The sequence below is a fragment of the Osmerus mordax genome, chromosome 17 (assembly GCF_038355195.1).
Source record: "Osmerus mordax isolate fOsmMor3 chromosome 17, fOsmMor3.pri, whole genome shotgun sequence".
NCBI classification, from domain to species: Eukaryota; Metazoa; Chordata; class Actinopteri; order Osmeriformes; family Osmeridae; genus Osmerus; species Osmerus mordax.
Genome location: NC_090066.1, coordinates 3647589 through 3667373, shown reverse-complemented (window position 1 = coordinate 3667373; position 19785 = coordinate 3647589). Strand labels below are relative to the sequence as shown.

General features: G+C 43.6%; 1 protein-coding gene across 1 annotated transcript; it reads left to right on the top strand.

The window, feature by feature from the left end:
* Nucleotides 1-3595: 3595 nt before the first annotated feature.
* Nucleotides 3596-18204, top strand: LOC136960459 (mucin-6). The gene is made up of 41 exons (XM_067254962.1): nucleotides 3596-3644; nucleotides 3988-4213; nucleotides 4529-4658; nucleotides 4883-4950; nucleotides 5120-5195; nucleotides 5367-5571; nucleotides 5708-5830; nucleotides 5955-6075; nucleotides 6246-6381; nucleotides 6466-6540; nucleotides 6654-6723; nucleotides 6892-7029; nucleotides 7158-7307; nucleotides 7626-7720; nucleotides 7977-8109; nucleotides 8302-8548; nucleotides 8686-8726; nucleotides 8871-8959; nucleotides 9066-9220; nucleotides 9363-9501; nucleotides 9802-9906; nucleotides 9989-10183; nucleotides 10462-10534; nucleotides 10990-11156; nucleotides 11406-11562; nucleotides 11739-11849; nucleotides 12074-12203; nucleotides 14254-14309; nucleotides 14523-14764; nucleotides 14900-15086; nucleotides 15184-15439; nucleotides 15622-15794; nucleotides 15947-16016; nucleotides 16141-16253; nucleotides 16511-16542; nucleotides 16874-17024; nucleotides 17178-17215; nucleotides 17320-17427; nucleotides 17555-17594; nucleotides 17827-17935; nucleotides 18035-18204. Exons 1-41 carry the CDS (start codon nucleotides 3596-3598, stop codon nucleotides 18198-18200), a joined length of 5145 nt encoding a protein of 1714 aa, XP_067111063.1. The 3' UTR covers nucleotides 18201-18204.
* Nucleotides 18205-19785: the final 1581 nt, after the last annotated feature.

The window sequence follows — 19785 nt, the reverse complement described above, 5'->3', positions numbered from 1 at the left end:
GTATTTCATTGTGAGTTACTATTCAAGCGAGTTGTGGTCTTCCCTGAGTTTCAGATAAGAATCCCTTCAGTTGCCTAATAGGTAAAATATTACATCCTTGTCAAACAGGAATCAGCAAGAATGTAATTGTTTTGTAATGCAAACAAGGAAACTTTTTCAGGAGTGACAAAGCTTTCCAGGCATAACATGTTGGCATGACGACAATGAATGCCTGGGGCTGCTGGGAATCATCATCACTATTATGAGAAAGTAACACCATATTACAAGACATTTATGCTCATTCGAGGTGAATTAAACAGCCAAAAGTGCTATTCTTACATTGTGTAAAACTTAATAAGAATTAGTAGAAGTATCTGAAGTAGAACCCTAATAGTGTTCTACACAGACATTAGACTGTGTATAGTATTAAACATGAAAGGTAACTGACCTTGTTGTTTTGCCAATTCCAAACCTGCAGTTATCTTTGGATTTGCACAGGGGCTTTTTCCATCCCCTTAAAAAGTATTATTTGGACTAGCCAGACTTAACACATGTCAAAACATTTGATTATTTTTTTTCTTCAAATAATACTCAAGTCAAGTCAGTTTATTTATAAAGCACATTTAAAAACAGCCAACGCCGACCAAAGTGCTGTACAAAGTTATCAAATAAGGCAAACAACAATAAATAGAAACAACAGACAAACAAAACAATTAAGCACGAGTAACCCTAAACTGACTCGAAAGCCAAAGAATAAAAATATGTTTTAAGACAAGACTTAAATGTCTCGGTGAAGAGGGATGACCTGATCAAAATCACGATCACCTTTTGTTTTCATCCGAGTCTGTTGAATGGCTAAAAGGAACTGTTTCGATGATCTAAGGGGCCTGGAGGTGTGATACAACATAGGTAATGCAGGTAGGCGACGGCTTGCCAACAACCATCTTAGACCTTTACTAATAAAGCAATTATTAAGTGATACCTTACGATAGTGAGATTAAGACTCTCTCTCTCTCTCTCTCTCTCTCTCTCTCTCTCTCTCTCTCTCTCTCTCTCTCTCTCTCTCTCTGTCTGTCTCTCTCTGTGTGTGTGCGTCTGTGGGTGTGTGTGTTTCAACGATGAAATCTCCTGTCCACTCCTTGATTGGGTTTGTCATGAACTTCCTAGATGATGTAACAACTGTCAACAGAGACAAGTGTTCCGCCATTACACTTGGATCTTAATGGTTACAGTAATAGGCCATTACAAGGCCGTTCCTGTGCAGAACCACAAATGCAGTAGGAGCTAAATCCCTCAGAGCGTCGTGGAGGTCCATATGGACGTTGTCGCAAGGGGGAGTCTTCGCATCGACAGACGGCGATGGCTGCTCGATGGGCGGAGCTATTCTATACGTTTTGTTCAGCTTGACGTAGCGTCCATTATCTGGGTCGTAGGTAGGCAGCGAGGGGCGGAGCTTCAGCTCCTTCAGGCGACACGCCCCCCCAGTCTCAAGCAGAGAAGACTGCTGATTTTCTTACAATTTCAAAGCCTAATTTAACTTACTTGTCGGTGTTTCTTTCCATTCTAATTTGTATGGGTAGTTAATAACACATTATTCTGTGGTGTGGTTAACTTAAAACTCGTTTTCAATACAACTTTACAGGATCTTTAACATTCAGCATGTCAACATCCCCACTTGCTCTTATACTGTACAAGTCATGCTTAAACTTTATCAATTACACTTTGTACTCTGCTATACACTTCACAACTGGCTGGTACATGACATTCCAAACATAACCCACAAACTTTTCAATTTTGAACTAAGCTACAACATCTGCAACCATGTCTGCTGTTGGACAATATTCAATAGTTATGTTACTGTCGTTGAGTGCAGACCTAATTAAATGATATTTGATGTCGACATGTTTACATCTTTGACGACATACTGGGTTCTTTGATAGAGCAATTGCACCATCTTCAATTTTTTTTACTGGTGCATATTCACGCTCACTGTCCATCCCTTTTAATAACTTTACATTTATGCATTTAGCAGACGCTTTTATCTTTTATCCAAAGCGACTTCCAAGAGAGAGCTTTACAAAAGAGCATAGGTCGCTCTGGATAAGAGCGTCTGCTAAATGACTAAATGACTAAATGTAAAGGTCACTGATCATAACAACGAGATAGCCCCAACATTGCGAGCAGCCAAAACATGAAGCATACATTGTGGAAAACCAAATAAGTGCTAAAGGGAAGAACCATAAGAGCATGCAGTTAAACAAGTTACAATTGAACAACATGAAACTCCCCACAAGAGTGCAAGAGTGTACCTGTAGAAAAAAAAAAGAAAGAAAACAACAATCAACAGTAAAATATTTCACAGCGAGTACAAGGTGAAACCGTTTCAACAAACTAACAAGGGTTTGTATCTTTACAAGATACAAACTTTCCTGTATAGCTGTAGCAGGCGACATATATTCAGCTTCACATGTAGATAACGCTACTTGTAGCGACTATCCGGTCCTATCAGCGTTGCCAGGTCCGCGGTTTTCCCGCGGAATTGGGCTACTTTTGAAGTGTTGCCGCTGGTTGAATGTTTTGTCCGCTGCTTAGGGTAGACCTATTTTGCATGCAAATTACATGAATATCTTTAAATAAAAATCCATATTTTAAATGAAATTATTTATTTATACCCAAATCCTACCAAACTGACTCCAGATCAGCACGTACACACATGGACATGGGACATTCCCACATACACACACGCCCTGTGCGTTTGCACACGTGCCTAATGCTTTCAGGCTCCTGAGAAAACCTCTTGAAAACCGTTTTTAATGCTGGCATACTAAACATTTGGTGTTACTTTGTAGATATTACAATACATTTGGCAATGATAGCAATGCTGTTGGACTTTAAAAGCAGTGTATATGGTTTGACAGGGCATATTTTGAGTTCTGTTATTGGGCGTTTTTTTGGGCTGTTTTTATTGGCCATTGGGATGGTTTTGGGCTGGTTTTGATTGGCCAATGGGCTGGTTTTGGGCTGGTTTTGATTGGCCATTGGGCTGGTATTGTCACACAGACCTGGCAACCCTGCTTGACACCTCTGCAAACCACACCCAAATGAAACAAGCCCTATTAACACCAAAGGAGAACAATAATGGCTCTGAAATTACCAGTAGCAGTACTTTGACATGAAAAAGATTCCCAGATTACACATCCTATTGTGATCCATCTCACAAGGCCGTGAGAACAGCGACATAGTTTGTGAACATTACATCGGGTGAGGAGAGGAGTGTCATTTTTCAGAAGATAACATCTATGAAGAAATTGATCATTGTGTAACAAACTGATTTGTTCCCAACAAGTATTTCACTGTATTGTTTGTTCCACTGCCCCTTGTATCCCAATAGCTATGACGATAAAAGTGTAATTGTTAAATTTGAGTTTGCTTCCTTGTTCTTCTGTGTGCGGGTTAAGTGCAGGTGGGGGTCTACAGGTCTACTGTACAGTATATATAAGAGAGTCAGGGCAGTTTCTCACTCACCCTGGACTGGAGGAGAGGAGCTGACTGGTCAGAAACACACACAGAAGACAGGATAGAGCTACACCTACTGTACTGGTGACTTCCAAGCATCATGTCTCTTCTCAGACGACAGCTGGTGGTCTCATTGATTCTGTTCTCAGGTAAGGGGTGATGGTGCTCTGTCACACAGAAACACATTTTAGTGTTGAGGGGTCTCTCCTGTAGGTGGGCAATATAGTCAATAAACCAAGTAGTGCATCAGCTTTCTACATTATGTTCATTAATTTAATATTTAGTTTAGCAGGAAGGAGACCGATGTGAATGTCAATGTTTATTTGCCCAAAAATAATTGTTACTTTTTCTTTTTTTAGTTCTGGGTTCAGTTGTCTCTATTTTAATCACAGAACCAGATCAAAGTAAGTACTAGGTGACCTGCATGTGTGAGAATCCTACGCTAGTTTATCACCTTCCATTGTCCTGATGTCCTGCGGTCTATGTGGACAGATACCTGTAAGACCTTCGGCAGTGGGGTCGTCAGGACGTACAACAGCACATTGTTCTACGTCCGGTCCACCTGCCCTTTCACTCTCACACGCTTCACCTACAACCGGGTTGACTTTGACATCACCGTTCAGCGGGATGACCACGGCCTGCTGACCAGAGTGGAGATTTCTGTCAACAAGATCAGAACCGTTCTCCAAAACGGGACTGTCTTCGTGGAACAGAAAAGGTTTTTGCATTTTATTTCAGTTTTTCAGTTGTGTCTGTAGGTTTTGCCATGTGTTGAAGTCTGTAGATGGATGATAGAATGTAATGGATTCTCAACCCTGTTTTTAATGTTTTCTCCACTTCAAGTGGTCCAGCTACATCCTCAATTTAAGTTAACCATTATTAAAAAATTATAATTTTATTCCAATTCATGCACACAATTTTAATGGCCAGGAGTTGAATAGTAACTAACCTTTCTGGCACTCAGTCTTGGGGGAAATATCAACGTGAAAGTCATTGGTCTGGATCTCACTTGTAACGTGATTCTCCTCCTCAGTGTCTCGCTCCCCTACGACCACACCTACCAGCACATCTTCCAGTACGGGATCTACACCCGGCTGAGGAGCACAGTGCTGCCCGTGTCGGTCACCTGGCACAGCACCACCGGTGGCATAGACTCACTCTGGGTGAGCCATGGCTGTCACAACCCCTCGTAGACCTTACTTATGTTATGAGTGTTCATCAAGATGTTAAAAGCAGGCAGGGAGGGGGGGTTAAGTAAAGGTTAATAAAGGCCCCAAAATATATATTAATAAAGGAATTGTAAGCAGCAGACTGCAGTTTCAGAATACGTATAATATAAATAAGGTGTGGTTGGTGTTTAATGAATGTTCTCTTCTTTTTCTTAAAGGTCAATCTTCAGATGGAGCTAACCAGTGAGATGGGTGGGCTATGTGGTGCTAGGGATGTTGTAGGTGAGTCAACAATAACAAAATGATTTTGTTGTTTCTTCATGTTTTCACTGCCTCAATGTGATTTTTTACCCGGTCATGGCCATTCTGTGTATGTAGTCTTGTTTATTGCAGGTGTTGTTCACAGTACTTCTTAGGTAAATAATGTGATCTTTCTGTGTGACCTCAGACAATAGAGAAAGGCTGATAGCAGCTAGTGTCCTTTCTGGGGAGAAATGCCAGACCAAAGACTCCCTCAGCACACTTAACATGGTAAGCAGAAAGAGTCTTGTTTGAATGGGGAAATTTACAGTCTGTTGTATTGATGCACCATTTGATAAATTACTATGTACAGTAGTATGTACGTCTGTTGTACGTTGTGATGTATTGTTGCAAGCAATCTGTTTCTATTCTTAGATCCTCTGTTTTTTCTGTGATGTCAAGGTATGCAGAGATTTTCTGTCCAGAGCTATGGAATGTGTGCAGACCCAAATGTCCTCCAAACTATACTTGGCGCTCTGTGACCAGAATATCTTTGGCTTTGAAGGAAATAATGCAGTGAAATGCTCTTTCTACAACGAACTACTCCAAAAATGTGAAAGAAGCAGCATTATTTGGTTCAGATGGAGAAATCTGACAAATTGCACTCGTAAGTATTGTAAGAAATACAATAAACAGGTTAGGCCTATTGACAACAACCACATCTTTAGAGTAACTCTTTTAGTGGAAGTTGTGATAAACGTTTATTTGCTAATCGGTTTGTTTGTTTGTTTGTGTGAGTGCAGCTGATGTTTGTCCAGGGGATCTGGTCTACCAGGAGGAAGGTAACGCATATAACCCCTCCTGCTCCAGCCCCTCCCCTGTGACCAGCGGGCAGGACCTCATCAGCACTTGTGTCTGCCAGGATGGTAGGTATCCTGTTTGGCCTTAGCGGTAGCAGTCAGTGGTACACACAGAGGACAAACACAGCCCTGAAGCCCTCAGGTTATTTCAGTGCTGTCGCTCTATGTGCATGTTCTTGATGTGTTTCAGGTAAGGTCCTGAATGATCGAGTGGGGAGCCACAGCTGTGTGATGGTGTCAGACTGCCCGTGCGTTCATGCTGGGCGGACTTACTCGCCTGGACAAACACGTAGCACCAAATGCCAAACATGGTGAGACAGGGCACATCAGAACGTCTTCTGTTGTTAACGCAAGTGTTTCCACATCTGTAGTCTATTCCTGGGCAAATGCTCAAACAATTGCGATACCGAACATAGTGAAAAAATGAATTATTGTCAAATAACCCATATCGTAAGGTAGAGATTCTGGTTTTTGTCTACAGTTTGTGTAAAAACGGCAAGTGGCAGTGCTCCAAAAATATTTGCCCACCAAGATGTATCATTGAAGGGCGATTTGTGACCACATTTGATGGAAAACACTATTCAGTTCCTGGCATGTGCACTTATGTCGCTTCACAGGTAAATAAAGGTTTTGTCCTGAGGCAATTTATGGTCATGCCATTTGGACATCTACTTTTAACATGACCCTTTCTTCATATACAGGGCATCAACTGGACCATATCCATCCAGTACTCTGAGACAACATCTCTGAAAAATGTCATTCTTCAGGTGTACAAGGTGCGGTGTAGATGTCTACTTGGCAAACACTGCAACAGTAACTCCCTTCTCCTCAATAATAGCTATTTGGGAACATACAGTAATGTAATTGAAAATGTACATTTCTCATACAGGATACCTACAAATTTTCTCACCAAAGTGTGCAATTTGAGAACATGGATATTCTAGAGCTTCACCAGTCTGGTAAGAGATAAAACCTTTAGCTGTACAGTAACATTTAGGAGTACAGTACATAGATCTACTTATATTCAATGTCCAAACATTAAATCATTTTAAATAATCGTATGTGAAATGTCCATGTGATTATGAACTAAAAGTTAATTGACTGTAAACCTTGATGTGATGCCACAGAGCATGCTCTGGTGTTCTGGCAGTCATCCATGTACGTTCAGGTCGAGACCACCTTTGGCTTGAAGGTTCAAGTCCAAGTCAGCCCTGAAGTCCAAGTGTATATCACCGCACCAGCATCACACACTGGAAAAACCCTCGGTATTTCCTTCAATCCCTAGAAGTTTGTTTATGGTTTCTGAGATGTTGTATATACTGTAGCCTATGTCTAGCCATACACATAATTGAGATGTTGATTCATATGAACGATCTCTGTCTCTTCTTAACAGGACTCTGTGGAAACTACAACTCCGACACCACTGATGACTTCACTGCCAGTAGTGGTATAGTGGAGAACTCTGCGGAGCCCTTTGCCCTGTCCTGGAGTGTGGGGGCCTGCTCTCCTGACATACCCAAAGTCTGCATCAACGCTGACAATGGTACGGGTCCGCTTTCTTCACGTTACCGGAAAGTAATACAGAGCAGTTTGATTGACTGATGAGTTTGAGGTGAATACAAAGTACAGTGCTTGCTCACTCGGTTGACATGGTGATGTTGTACCAGAGCTGCCCCAAGGCATAAGCGAACTAAGCGGCTGCTTAGGGCCCCCGTGGCCACCAGAGGACCCCCAAGAGCACATGAAATTACAGTTTAATTTAAAAATGATATATATATACATGAACATTCGTAGTGCTTTCCATGGAAATTAAGCTAGTTTAATGTGTTTTTAATTGTTGTGTAATGTGTCTTTTTTTCAGAAAGATTTTCAGAAGAAATGTGCCCAATCTTGACAGACCCCAATGGAATATTTTCAAAGTGTCATGAGCATATTCTAACTGACTCTTACTTTAAGGTAAGAAGGATATCCAAAACCCCTAACTAAATAACCCTCCCTAGCTTTATAACAACACCTCTGTGTTTTAGTAAGTGTTCACCTTGTAGAAATGAGCGTTAGACTCAGAAACAGATCTTTACTCAGAACATTGGCCAAACTGTTGTCTCTTTATAAACGCTTCCAGGCTTATATCCTCTTCCACCAGTGACTGTCTTGTGTACACTTTGAATTTAGGTTGTGAGATTACAATGGATTGTCAACGGTCTGTTTGCAGGATTGCATCAGCGGAACGTGTTACTGTAAGAGAGATCTACAGCAGTGCCTGTGTCTCTCTCTGGCCAACTATGCCAAGGCCTGCGCCTACCTCGGTGTTGCCGTAGGTGACTGGAGAACAGCTACCAACTGCAGTGAGTACAACAGCCAGTAATGAATACTGTACCTCTTAACACACACCTCTGACCATTACATACACATTTTTGTTTCTGAGTTTCAGCAAAGGGGCGTATGTGTTCTCATTACTTTACTGTATTTGTAAATTACTAAATGTAAATGTAAAAAATGACTAAATGTAAATTTGTTTTCCATGTGTGTGTTTTCAGCCCAAATAACCTGTGAGAACAACCTGAAGTTTGATTACAACATGCAGGCGTGCAACCACACCTGTCTCTCCCTGTCCGGGCCCGACCCCAGGTGTGGGGTGGAGGATGCACCTGTGGAGGGCTGTGGCTGCCTGGAGGGCACCCACCTGAACAAGGGCCTCACCTGCAGCCCCAAGGCACAGTGCCCCTGCAGCCACCAGGACAGCTCCATCCCCACAGGTCCTGTTGTCATTGATGGTCGGCAATGGTGAGTGACTGTGCTGTGGAGAGCAACTTCATTATTTAGTGTTTCTTATTGTACTATATATAGTATTTTATGATGTTGTTTATTCTTTTTTATTCTTCTCATTTTTTTCTTTTAACTTTTTCTTAATCATTTTGCAGCATGTGTGAGAATGGAGAATTAAGCTGCTCTGAGGATTGCGGTAAGTGTCTTTTGTTTGTTTACATTAATCCGTCTGATTGTTTTCTACGTAGGTTTTTGGGTTGTACTGTATACTACACACAAATTGTCCTGGCTTAATCCTGGCTTGGAAATCTGAGAAAAAATCCTGTTTTGTTCATCTCAGGTTGCCGTGGTGGGAAGGTTTGCGTGCACTGTTCCCATTATTCAGTCAACACAGCTCAGAAGACCTGCGCCAGTCTCAGCAAACCAGTGGTGGGTCAGCTCAGAGAACAGTAACATCCGTGGATTTTAATGTCTTCCATCTATCCACATTACTGTATATTTCCCGACAGCACATAACTGTGTCCTGTTCCTCCAGAGCTCCAGCGTGAGCTGTGAGAGTGGTTGTTACTGCCCAGAGGGCCAGTACGAGGACCACACAGGTGTGTGTGTCAATCTGGACAACTGCACCTGTGTGCACGGCGGTGCCGTGTTCAGAACTGGACAGAGTGTTAACAGCGACTGCAGAACATGGTTCGTGTCAAAGACCAACTTTCTTCCTCAGACACACTTCCCTACCTGCTCCTCTACTTCTATACTACAACAAAAAAAACGTATTTTCTTTCTGGTGACGTGATGCTGATATTAAAACCTTCAGTTTCTGCTCCTCTCCCAGCTTGTGTAGTCAGGGCCAGTGGACCTGTGTTGAGAAGCCCTGTATTAGACAGTGCCAGGTGTATGGGAACGGACACTACCAGACATTCGACTCCCGGTGGTATCGCTTTGACGGCAACTGCCAGTACACCCTGGTGGAGGTGAGAATAGAATAAAAAAGAATAGAATACCTCAAAATACGATACTGTTTGCCAAAGGAGATTTGTCAGTGAGAGTTGGCAACAGTGCAAAGAAATGGGTTTGGGCCTGGGAAAAAGGTCTGCGCAGGATGTGTAAGCATTATCACTTCACTGAGCTGCACCATGAAATCTCAGATAACAACATTTGCAGGATTCAGTAATAATTAACTGCCAAGCTGTGATTTACTGAACATTTATTCACAGACAACATGAGATAAAGTACAGTGCATGTGTGTGTGTGTGTGTGTGTGTGTTTCTCAGGATGACTGCGGGAGCGGCCACGGTTCGTTTTCTGTTCGAGTGGAGAGCGTCCCCTGCTGTGATGAGGCTCTCACTTGCTCTCGGGCCATAGTGCTGGACCTGCAGGTACAGCTCATTCATTTGTATTTATTCATCCAACCTGAGTCTTCACCGACACCTAACTTGTCCATGACTTTTATTCTGAAAGGGCGTGGTAACCCTTACCTTGAGTGACATGCGTGTGACAAGGCGCCTGCAGGGAGGCTGGTCCTTGGAGGCGGAGCCTGTGTACTCGAGCCACACGGTGGGCCTGTACATCATGGTCTCGGTCCCCAGCCGCGGCCTCACCCTGATCTGGGACAAACACACCCGGCTCACCGTCCTCCTGGAGGACCGCTGGAGGGTGAGGCCTCTGGACTGCTGTTGAAGCTCCATTTTATTTACTCATCATGATCCATGTGAAATTACCCCTAACTAATTCAGAAGTTGCTCGAATATGTACTGCAGGCTACATCTTCATGTAACATACATAGAAAGAGTGGGCAAGGCTTATGCATCACATGCTGTACATTCAAACAGCATATTCGATGCTACGAACAAAGTCACATCAACACCAATCAATAATACATTAAAAGAAGACTGACCGTGTTTTCTCATGCTTGCTTTCCTCATGGCATGTAGACTCGTGTGTGTGGCCTGTGTGGAAACTTTGACTCCAATGAGAGGAACGACCTCCAGATGTCTGGCTCATCAGGTAAACATCTCTGCAGCGTGTTATCAGTATCAGCTGCAGCGTGTTATCAGTATCAGCTGCAGCGTGTTATCAGTATCAGCTGCAGCGTGTTATCAGTATCAGCTGCAGTGTGTTATCAGTATCAGCTGCAGTGTGTTATCAGTATCAGCTGCAGTGTGTTATCAGTATCAGCTGCAGTGTGTTATCAGTATCAGCTGCAGCGTGTTATCAGTATCAGCTGCAGTGTGTTATCAGTATCAGCTGCAGAGTGTTATCAGTATCAGCTGCAGTGTGTTATCAGTATCAGCTGCAGTGTGTTCTCAGTATCAGCTGCAGTGTGTTATCAGTATCAGCTGCACTGTGTTATTAGTATCAGCTGCTGCCATCCAAATTCCGTCAGCTTGCTGACCGACCATGCTCTGTTGTCTTGCGATCTTCATCTTCGGGAAGATTAATCTCATCTGGCCCTTCATCAGTGGTGTCCAGCGCCGTCACGTTTGGCAACAGCTGGAAAACAGCCAATCCCCCGTGTTCAGACGTGACCAAGGAGGTGTTCCCGTGCGAGCGCCACTCCTACTGTTCGGCGTGGGCGGAGAGACGCTGCATGATCATCAGAAACACCTTCAAGGAGTGCCACATGAAGGTGCAACAACACATAGAAACACTACCAATGAAACACAACGCAACATTCAACCTCAAAACCTCACAACTAAAACAGCCTCACATGGCAACACAAGTGACTAGTGACTAAAGTCAAGTGATTACAATTTGATTGGAGTGTAGATATAGTATAGATCTGGCATCCAGTATACATGAATAGATAGGTACATTCACTAACTGACCAATGTCTGGGCCGGGTTCTAACCCTCTGGTGTGTTGCTGTGCTCCCCAGGTGGACCCAGAGCCCTACTACGAGGCCTGTGTGCAGGAGTCCTGCTCCTGTGAGTTTGAGGGGAAGTTCCTGGGCTTCTGCACGGCAGTGGCAGCCTATGCCGAGGCCTGCAACTCCCACAACGTCTGCGTCCGCTGGAGAACGCCTGACTTGTGTCGTAAGTATTGCAGCGCAAACAATCATAAATTAAAAATAAAAAAACAGCTGGGACTGGGATTCAAACCTTCATTTGTACCGTATATGTGTTTGAGAGCCGTTGGCTTGACATTCTCTTTATGCAATAAATACTTAATATAGTTAATATACAGTTCTCTTGCCTTGTTCCCCTCACAGCTGTGTACTGTGACTACTACAATGAGCAGGGTCAGTGTAGCTGGCACTACGAGCCATGTGGGCAGGTCAAGACCTGTGGCAAGAACAATCGTTTTACTGGCAAGCTGGAAGGTAAGAGAACCCACTCGTTAGAGAAATAAAAGATTCTTGACTTCTCATTAAAGTTGAATGGACCGGTGATAAACTGAAATCCCGTACACAATGTCCCAAATCCATTCATATCGGATCATTGATTTCTCAAAGGAAATCTTATTGCAAAAGTAAAGGGATTCATTCTTTTCATAGTTTAACCAGGATACCTAATGACATAAAGGGCTCTTCCCTTTGTACCACAGGTTGCTACCCGAGATGTCCTGAGGAGATGCCATACTATGATGAGAACACCGGGGAGTGTTCCACTTTGAGGAACTGCAGTTGTTATTTCAATGACACTGTGCTCCCTCCTGATGCAGAGGTGGGGAACTGGTAAGTCATTGCTGTGTGCAGTCTGTCTCAGTGATGTGGGACATTGTATCGTCATTGATACTGACAAAAAAATCCTTTATTTCACTTGCATTGTAATTCATTGTAATTAAGTGATACTGGATTACTACAATCTGCCCTTGTGTTTTTAGCAAGTGTGAGGGGGGAACAGTTCACTGTGTTAAAACACCTAAATATACAACGTTCTACACAACAACTGAACCTACAACTATCTTCACAACAACTGAATCTACATCTGCAACAACTGAACCTACAACCACGACAACTGAACCTACAACGACAACCAAGGCTACAACCACAACTGAACCTACAACCACAACTGAACCTACAACCACAAAAACTGAACCGACAACCATGACTGAACCTACAACCACAACAACTGAACCTACAACCACAACCAAGGTTACAACCACAACTGAACCAACAACCACAACAACTGAACCTACAACCATAACTGAACCTACAACCACAACAACTGAATCTACAACCACAACCAAGGCTACAACCACAACAACTGAACCTACAACCTCAACAACTGAACCTACAACCACGACAACTGAACCTACAACAACAACTGAATCCACATCCATCATAACTGAATCTACAACTACAAAAACTGAACCTACAACCACAACTGAACCTACAACCACAACAACTGAATCTACAACAACTGAAGCTACAACCACAACTGAACCTACAACAATTTTTACAACAACTGAATCTACATCTGCAACACCTGAACTTACGTCCACAGCAACTGAACCTACAACCACAACTGAATCTACAACTACAACAACTGAAGCTACAACAACTGAACCTACAACGATCTACACAACAACTGAATCTACAACACCTGAACTTACAACCACAAAAACAGAAGCTTCAACAATTTTAACATCAACCAAAACTACAACTGTCCTTTCCACGACACCTATAACTACAGAGTTTACTACAACAGAACCTACTACCTCAACACAATCCACAACTGTATCTACAACAGACTTCACAATAATAACTGGACCAACAAAAACAAACTCACCCACAGCAACCATAGTAACACATTCACAAATGTACATTCCTTCATCGCCTACAGCTTTGTCAACCCCCACCACGACAACTGAACCTACAACAACAACTGAATCCACATCCATCATAACTGAATCTACAACTACAACAACTGAAGCTACAACCACAACTGAACCTACAACTATCTTTACAACAACTGAATCTACATCTACAACACCTGAACCTACAACAACAACTGAACCTACAACCACAACAACTGAATCTACAACCACAACAACTGAAGCTACAACCACAACTGAACCTACAACTATTTTTACAACCACTGAATTTACATCTGCAACACCTGAACCTATGTCCACAGCAACTGAACCTCCAACCACAACTGAATCTACAACTACAACAACTGAACCTACAACGATCTACACAACAACTGAATCTACAACACCTGAACTTACAACCACAAAAACAGAAGCTTCAACAATTTTAACATCAACCAAAACTACAACTGTCCTTTCCACGACACCTATAACTACAGAGTTTAATACAACAGAACCTACTACCTCAACACAATCCACAACTGTATCTACAACAGACTTCACAATAATAACTGGACCAACAAAAACAAACTCAACCTCAGCAACCATAGTAACACATTCACAAATGTACATTCCTTCATCGCCTACAGCTTTGTCAACCCCCACCACTACAAACCATACAACAGTATCAACCACAACTGCTGCAACGGAGGTTACTATATACACGACTGAACCAACAACCCCCAATACACCTTCTACACCCGACTGGGTGACAACAACAGCAACCACAATAGAAACCACAACCCCTGGAGGTAAATTATAATTTCACATACATAGCTAGTTACATAGCTAGTGTTTCAGACGTCTCCACTTCTCAACAATATGATGTAGGCTGCCATAGTCACGGACACATAGTTTATTTATCAATGCTTGTATCTCCTTGTGGCTCCAGGCTGTGTGGACCAATTCAGGAGCCAGAGCTGGTTGAATGGTCAGGAGTGGAAGGAGGAATGCTCCACAAAGATCTGTAAGAACGGGAAGATTGAGGTGACGCCAATCCTCTGTCCCCAAACTACTGTACCTAGTTGCCCCAGAGGACAAGCAGTCAAGGTCAAACATGAATGCTGTGAATTCTGGGAGTGTAACTGTGAGTGTCCTTCTAGTTCTCTCCTTCATTTCTCTCATTCATTTCTCTTTATTTGTTCAGTTACATCATAATGTCTCCCTTTTCTTCTGCCAGGTCACTGTGATGTATACGGCGACCCCCACTACATCTCCTTCCAGGGCGTGACCTATGACTTCCTGGATAACTGCACCTACATCTTGGTAGAAGAGAGGTCGCCACGGCACCACCTCACCGTTGTTGTTGACAACTACTTCTGCATTGAGGGCCTGATGGGCTTGTGTGCCAAAGGCATCATCGTGACATACGGCAACACAACTGCCACCTTGAACATTGCACCAGACGAGGAGAGAGTTGAGGTACAATTCAGTTGCTTCCTAGATACGGCTGTTTTCCAAACACAGGTGGTAACATCCATCACTCACATCCCCTCACGCTCACCCCCATTTCTCTCTCTCTCCCTCTCTATCTGTCTCTCTCCTTCTCTCTCACAGTCTACCCTGAACCAAGTGGTTGTCAAGCCACCCTATGAGGACCAGGGCATACGGTTTCAGACAACAGGGTACATTGTTTCCATCTACATCAGTGAGATCCGCTCCCAGATTTCTCTCTCTCCATTGAACACTCTGACGGTCACCCTTGCTATGGAGCACTTTGAGAACAACACCCAGGGACAATGCGGTAGGTGGGGTGTGGAGGCAGCCCATGCGTGTCTCTGTTCAGTCGCTGTGAGCTCAGCTGGTGTCTACATCCAGCCTCCTGTGTCTGTGTCCTCCAGGTGTGTGTGGTGGGGGCTCCTGCGTGCGTAGAGGAGGCCAGGTGGAGGAGGACTCCTGCTGTGAGAAGACGGCCTATGACTGGGTGATCGGTGACCCTCTGAAGCCTGACTGCCGCTCCGCACCCAGGGACGTCCCCTGTCACCTGCCGCCAACCACCCCACCTACATCCAGGCCAAACACGACCACCACGACCATCCCAACCACCACAACCCCTCCGTGCCCTGGCAGTCCGCTCTGTGACCTCTTCCAGCACCCGTAAATTTACTTCAAATAATTTAGGATGCAATTCATTTCACACATTTGGGACTGGTCCATTGATATCATGGCCCTGACCCTAACCCTTCAGCTAACGTGAATCAAGGTCGCCCCGAGTATGAGACAGTATTTGCTTCATGTGTTTGACCCTCGTGTCTGTGGATGTCTGTCGCGTGTCGTAGGGTGTTTGCAGAGTGCAGACAGCGGCTGAACCTCAGTCTTTCTGAGAGGAACTGTAGGTATGACTCGTGTCAGATCGGGAACATGGCCTGCTCCTCTCTGGAGCATGCTGCAGATGAGTGCAAGAAGGTGGACGTGTGTGTGGACTGGAGAAGCCTCACCAACGGCACCTGCAGTAAGAAAACGAGCAAACATTTTACCCTGCCATTAAACATCATAAATGTCGTTGACATGATAGTGGATGATCAGAATATAATTGTAGATTAACTTTTATAACGTCTCTATAAAATATTCTGGAACATATTAAGGGTTGGTTATTTGTTTCAGATGTGAACTGTTCAGCGGGGCTGATCTACAGTGAGTGTCGAAGCCAGCTAGACAGCTTCTGTCGTGGAGGGTGAGTGAGAGAGCCTTGCTTCTTAATCAGTGGAAGTCTGCTCATTCTGGGGGATCGTCCATTAACGTGTGGCCTTCTGCATCTGTGCTGTGTCTCTCTGACGGGCCTGTGTTCCCTGCTCCAGGGAGCTTGTCCCAGGCCAGGTCCTGGAGGGGATGAAAAGTGGCTGCTTCTGCCCCGTCGGTCTCCTCAGATCGGAGCAACACAGGAGCACCTGTGTGTCTCCTCCATGCAGCCGTGAGTACAGGAGCGGGGTCGAAAACGATAACCCCTTTATACCTGGTGTGCAGTACTGTACATCAGGCCGGTTTGCCCACTGATTGCGTCTGTCAATACAAATATTTTACCTTGAGATATGACAGATTTATATAAATATTTGATTAAGACAAATAAATATTAGCGATACAATTTATTCTGTTCATCTCTCTATATACTGTATATTTTTTTATTGGTCATGTGACTATTCAATTTCCCCCCTTCATCTTGTCTTTCAGCCTGTAAGGGACCTCTTGGAGAGCCCAAGCAGGTGAGAGTTGATACATTATTACATATATCAGGTGTCTGGTGGCTGAGCGGTTAAGGAATCGGGCTAGTAATCTGAAGGTTGCCAGTTTGATTCCCAGCTGTGCCAAAATGACGTTGTGTCCTTGGGCAAGGCACTTCACCCTACTTGCCTCGGGGGAATGTCCCTGTACTTACTGTAAGTCGCTCTGGATAAGAGCGTCTGATAAATGACTAAATGTAAATATCACAAGCACACATATTAGTGATGCATTATCACTGTTAATGCATAATTGGCATTGTAAGTGTGTGTGTAAAGTACATGGATGTTGAAGCTCTGTGTCTGTGTGTCCCAGGTTGGAGAGAGTTGGAAGTCCAACTGTCACATGTGCACGTGTAACAACCAGACTAAAAGCGAGGAGTGTGTCCCCCTCCCTCCCCCTCCCGCCCCCCTCTGCAGCGGCAGCTCACAGCTGCTGCCTGGCTGCTGCAACGAACAAGTCTGCGGTACGGACACCCCACCCACCTCCTTTCTACAATCTCAAATCTGACGTTGAGAACCAAGAAGTGTTTTTGCACGTGTAGATGTCGAGAATGTTTTGCTAGATGTTATTTGGAAGGTTCATTGACAGAACTCACTCATTGATATTTCACTTGCAGTTGAGAAGATATGTTCTCACGATGGAATGGAGTACAGGGTAAGCAACATTCCAATGTATATCATTTAATATTATTTACTAATACGTGACAGGTTGCTGATTAGTTGTCTGTTGTTGTGCGTGTCTGTGTTGTGTGCGGTTAGGTTGGAGACACGTGGACAGACCCTGCTCAGCCCTGTGTGTCCTATAGTTGTACCAGGAATGGCGTTCAGACAAGCACCAGGGTTTGTCCCAAACAGAACTGCCCCCAGGTACACAACCCTCTCTTTGATCACGAGACATTAAATTCAGTACTGTACAAACTGTACGCACTTCAGCTGTGGGGTTACTAAACCCTTCACCAGACCATGTGAACACCTTGTTTTTATCTGTTTTCAGGAGAGGAGAGTGTGGGATGATCGACATTGCTGCTACTCGTGTAAGTCTCCTTCAGATAGTTTAGTGCTGCTATCTAGTGGTTGAGGTAAAACAGTGCACTGTCTACGTCTCAAAGTTAAACAGTAGCTACATCAATACACTATCCACTGTTGACACGTGCTGACTGGTGAGGAAATGGTTAGAGTTTGTGAGTAGTCATGTTCATGTTTGGTAGTTAAATCCATAAATCCATTGTGACTGTTTGTCTGTGGATCCGTCTCTGTCTAACCCAGGTAACCAGACATGTGCCCCCAGGCTATCTTTCGCAAACATCACATTGAACGACTGCAGTGCCACCCTCCGACTGCCAATCTGTGAGGGTCAGTGTGACACTGAGACCAGGTAAGACCGCATTGTAAATCACCAATAACATGCGCCATCGTTTTCATGTGAGCACAGTTGATTCAGCTGTCTGAATGCTCACGTTCCTCTCCTCCCCAGCTGGGTGTTGGTTGGAGGGCTGATCCAGGTGGAACAGTGCCAGTGTTGCAGAGAGCAGAACTACGAGTGGAAGAATGTGAGCCTGGCGTGCGCTGAGGGACCCAGACAGTACCGGTATCAGCATATCACCAGTTGTCACTGCAAGGGTTGCCCTGTGCTGAGGTAAAGCTGCCGACTGCTCCTCAACCCAGAGGCCGTTGTAAGGAACCTAGAACAAGAAGTATCGCTACACTGGAGAGGAGAGGACGCTGGCGTGGGTTGTTCAGTGCTTCTCTAACCGAAATCCGAATAGCACTTTGAGATTTGTTTCAAATATAAAGTTTGTTACAAATAAAATCTATTATTATTAAGTAGCAGCTGTTTCAATCCCAACTGCCTAATTTATAGCGTTGATTTAGATAGACACGTGGAAAATATTTATTTTGGAGAAGATCATTTTTTAAGGTTTTCAAATAGCATGATTTTACATTTAGTTTGAGCCTGGCGTGTGTCTGGTTTAATGATTATTTGGTTTGACAGTGTTGGCAGACCTGATGGCAACCCCTGTTGTAACAGAGCCAACAGCACCATACTCCCAACGTGTTCCACACTTTCTCATGAGAAAGTGATAGCCTTCACAATGGCTTTGTGTGCCTAGCCTATACTATGATGATCATAGTATAGGCTAGGCCTACTGTAATGTTCAACTCAACTAACCCATAACTTCTCAGGTATTTGTTCATTATAATTACATTTTCTTTAAAAAAAAATCATTGTGTATAATATCACTCACGTTATCTGATCTGCTCTACTTTCATAGAATTCACTACTTAAGCTTAGACTGATTATTACGAAGGCTATTATTCAATAAGGTTTCTTCAGTCCCTTTGAACAAATCCTGAGGTGGTGTCCCGTTAACTTAATACTTTATTATAGATTAAGTATTTCTAATCTTAAACGTGTAAACCCCGCTACACTGGACTGTCCTATTAAAGTACACACGCATACTGCACACTCTTTCTTGTAGTTCTAGCAACAATGCACACAAATTGTATTTTTAATGTCTACTGCTTTAATGTACATGTATACAATGTTATATAATGTTGATTTACATTAAACTAAATAAACTCTTTGCTACTTTCTTGAAGAAAGATCTCCTTTAACAATAGTAATTACAAACCTGTTTATGCAACTTAATTACTTTTCTGATGTTTCCAAACAGCCTGTTCCATCATACAGGTAACTGTCTTGGTCATGGTCTGATGTCTTAGAGCAAGCAGTGATTAATAGGCCACAGGAAAGAAGCACTAATCTTAAGTCCTACATTTACATTTAGTCATTTAGCAGACGCTCTTATCCAGAGCGACTTACAGTAAGTACAGGGACATTCCCCCGAGGCAAGTAGGGTGAAGTGCCTTGCCCAAGGACACAACGTCATTTTGCACGGCCGGGAATCGAACTGTTATCCGAGCTTGTCCTGCAGAGGGAGCCACAATCCTTACAGTTGCGGTGATGAAAGAGGTTAATTCATTGAGCAAAGGTGGTAGTGCTAGCGGCACTAGGGTGTGAGCTCGGATGAAAATAAATGGGGTCTTAATGGCGTTTACACTTCACGGCGTGCATTAGCCTAATTCCGACGCCCAGAGTCTGCCATAAAACATTACAACATGGTAATGAGAAAGAGCTAAGCAATAATCCGAAAATGACACCCTTCTTGTGTATACTGTCACGTATATGTAAAGTGTTCATTTAGCAGCCGCTTTTATCCAAAG

Bases quoted from the DNA above. Each gene is read 5' to 3' on its own strand.
- LOC136960459 (XM_067254962.1), top strand. From the start codon at position 3,596: ATGTCTCTTCTCAGACGACAGCTGGTGGTCTCATTGATTCTGTTCTCA. The intron at 8,110-8,301 runs GTGAGTACAACA...GTGTGTTTTCAG, and splicing joins GAGAACAGCTACCAACTGCA to CCCAAATAACCTGTGAGAAC. The intron at 15,440-15,621 runs GTAAATTTACTT...CGCGTGTCGTAG, and splicing joins TGTGACCTCTTCCAGCACCC to GGTGTTTGCAGAGTGCAGAC.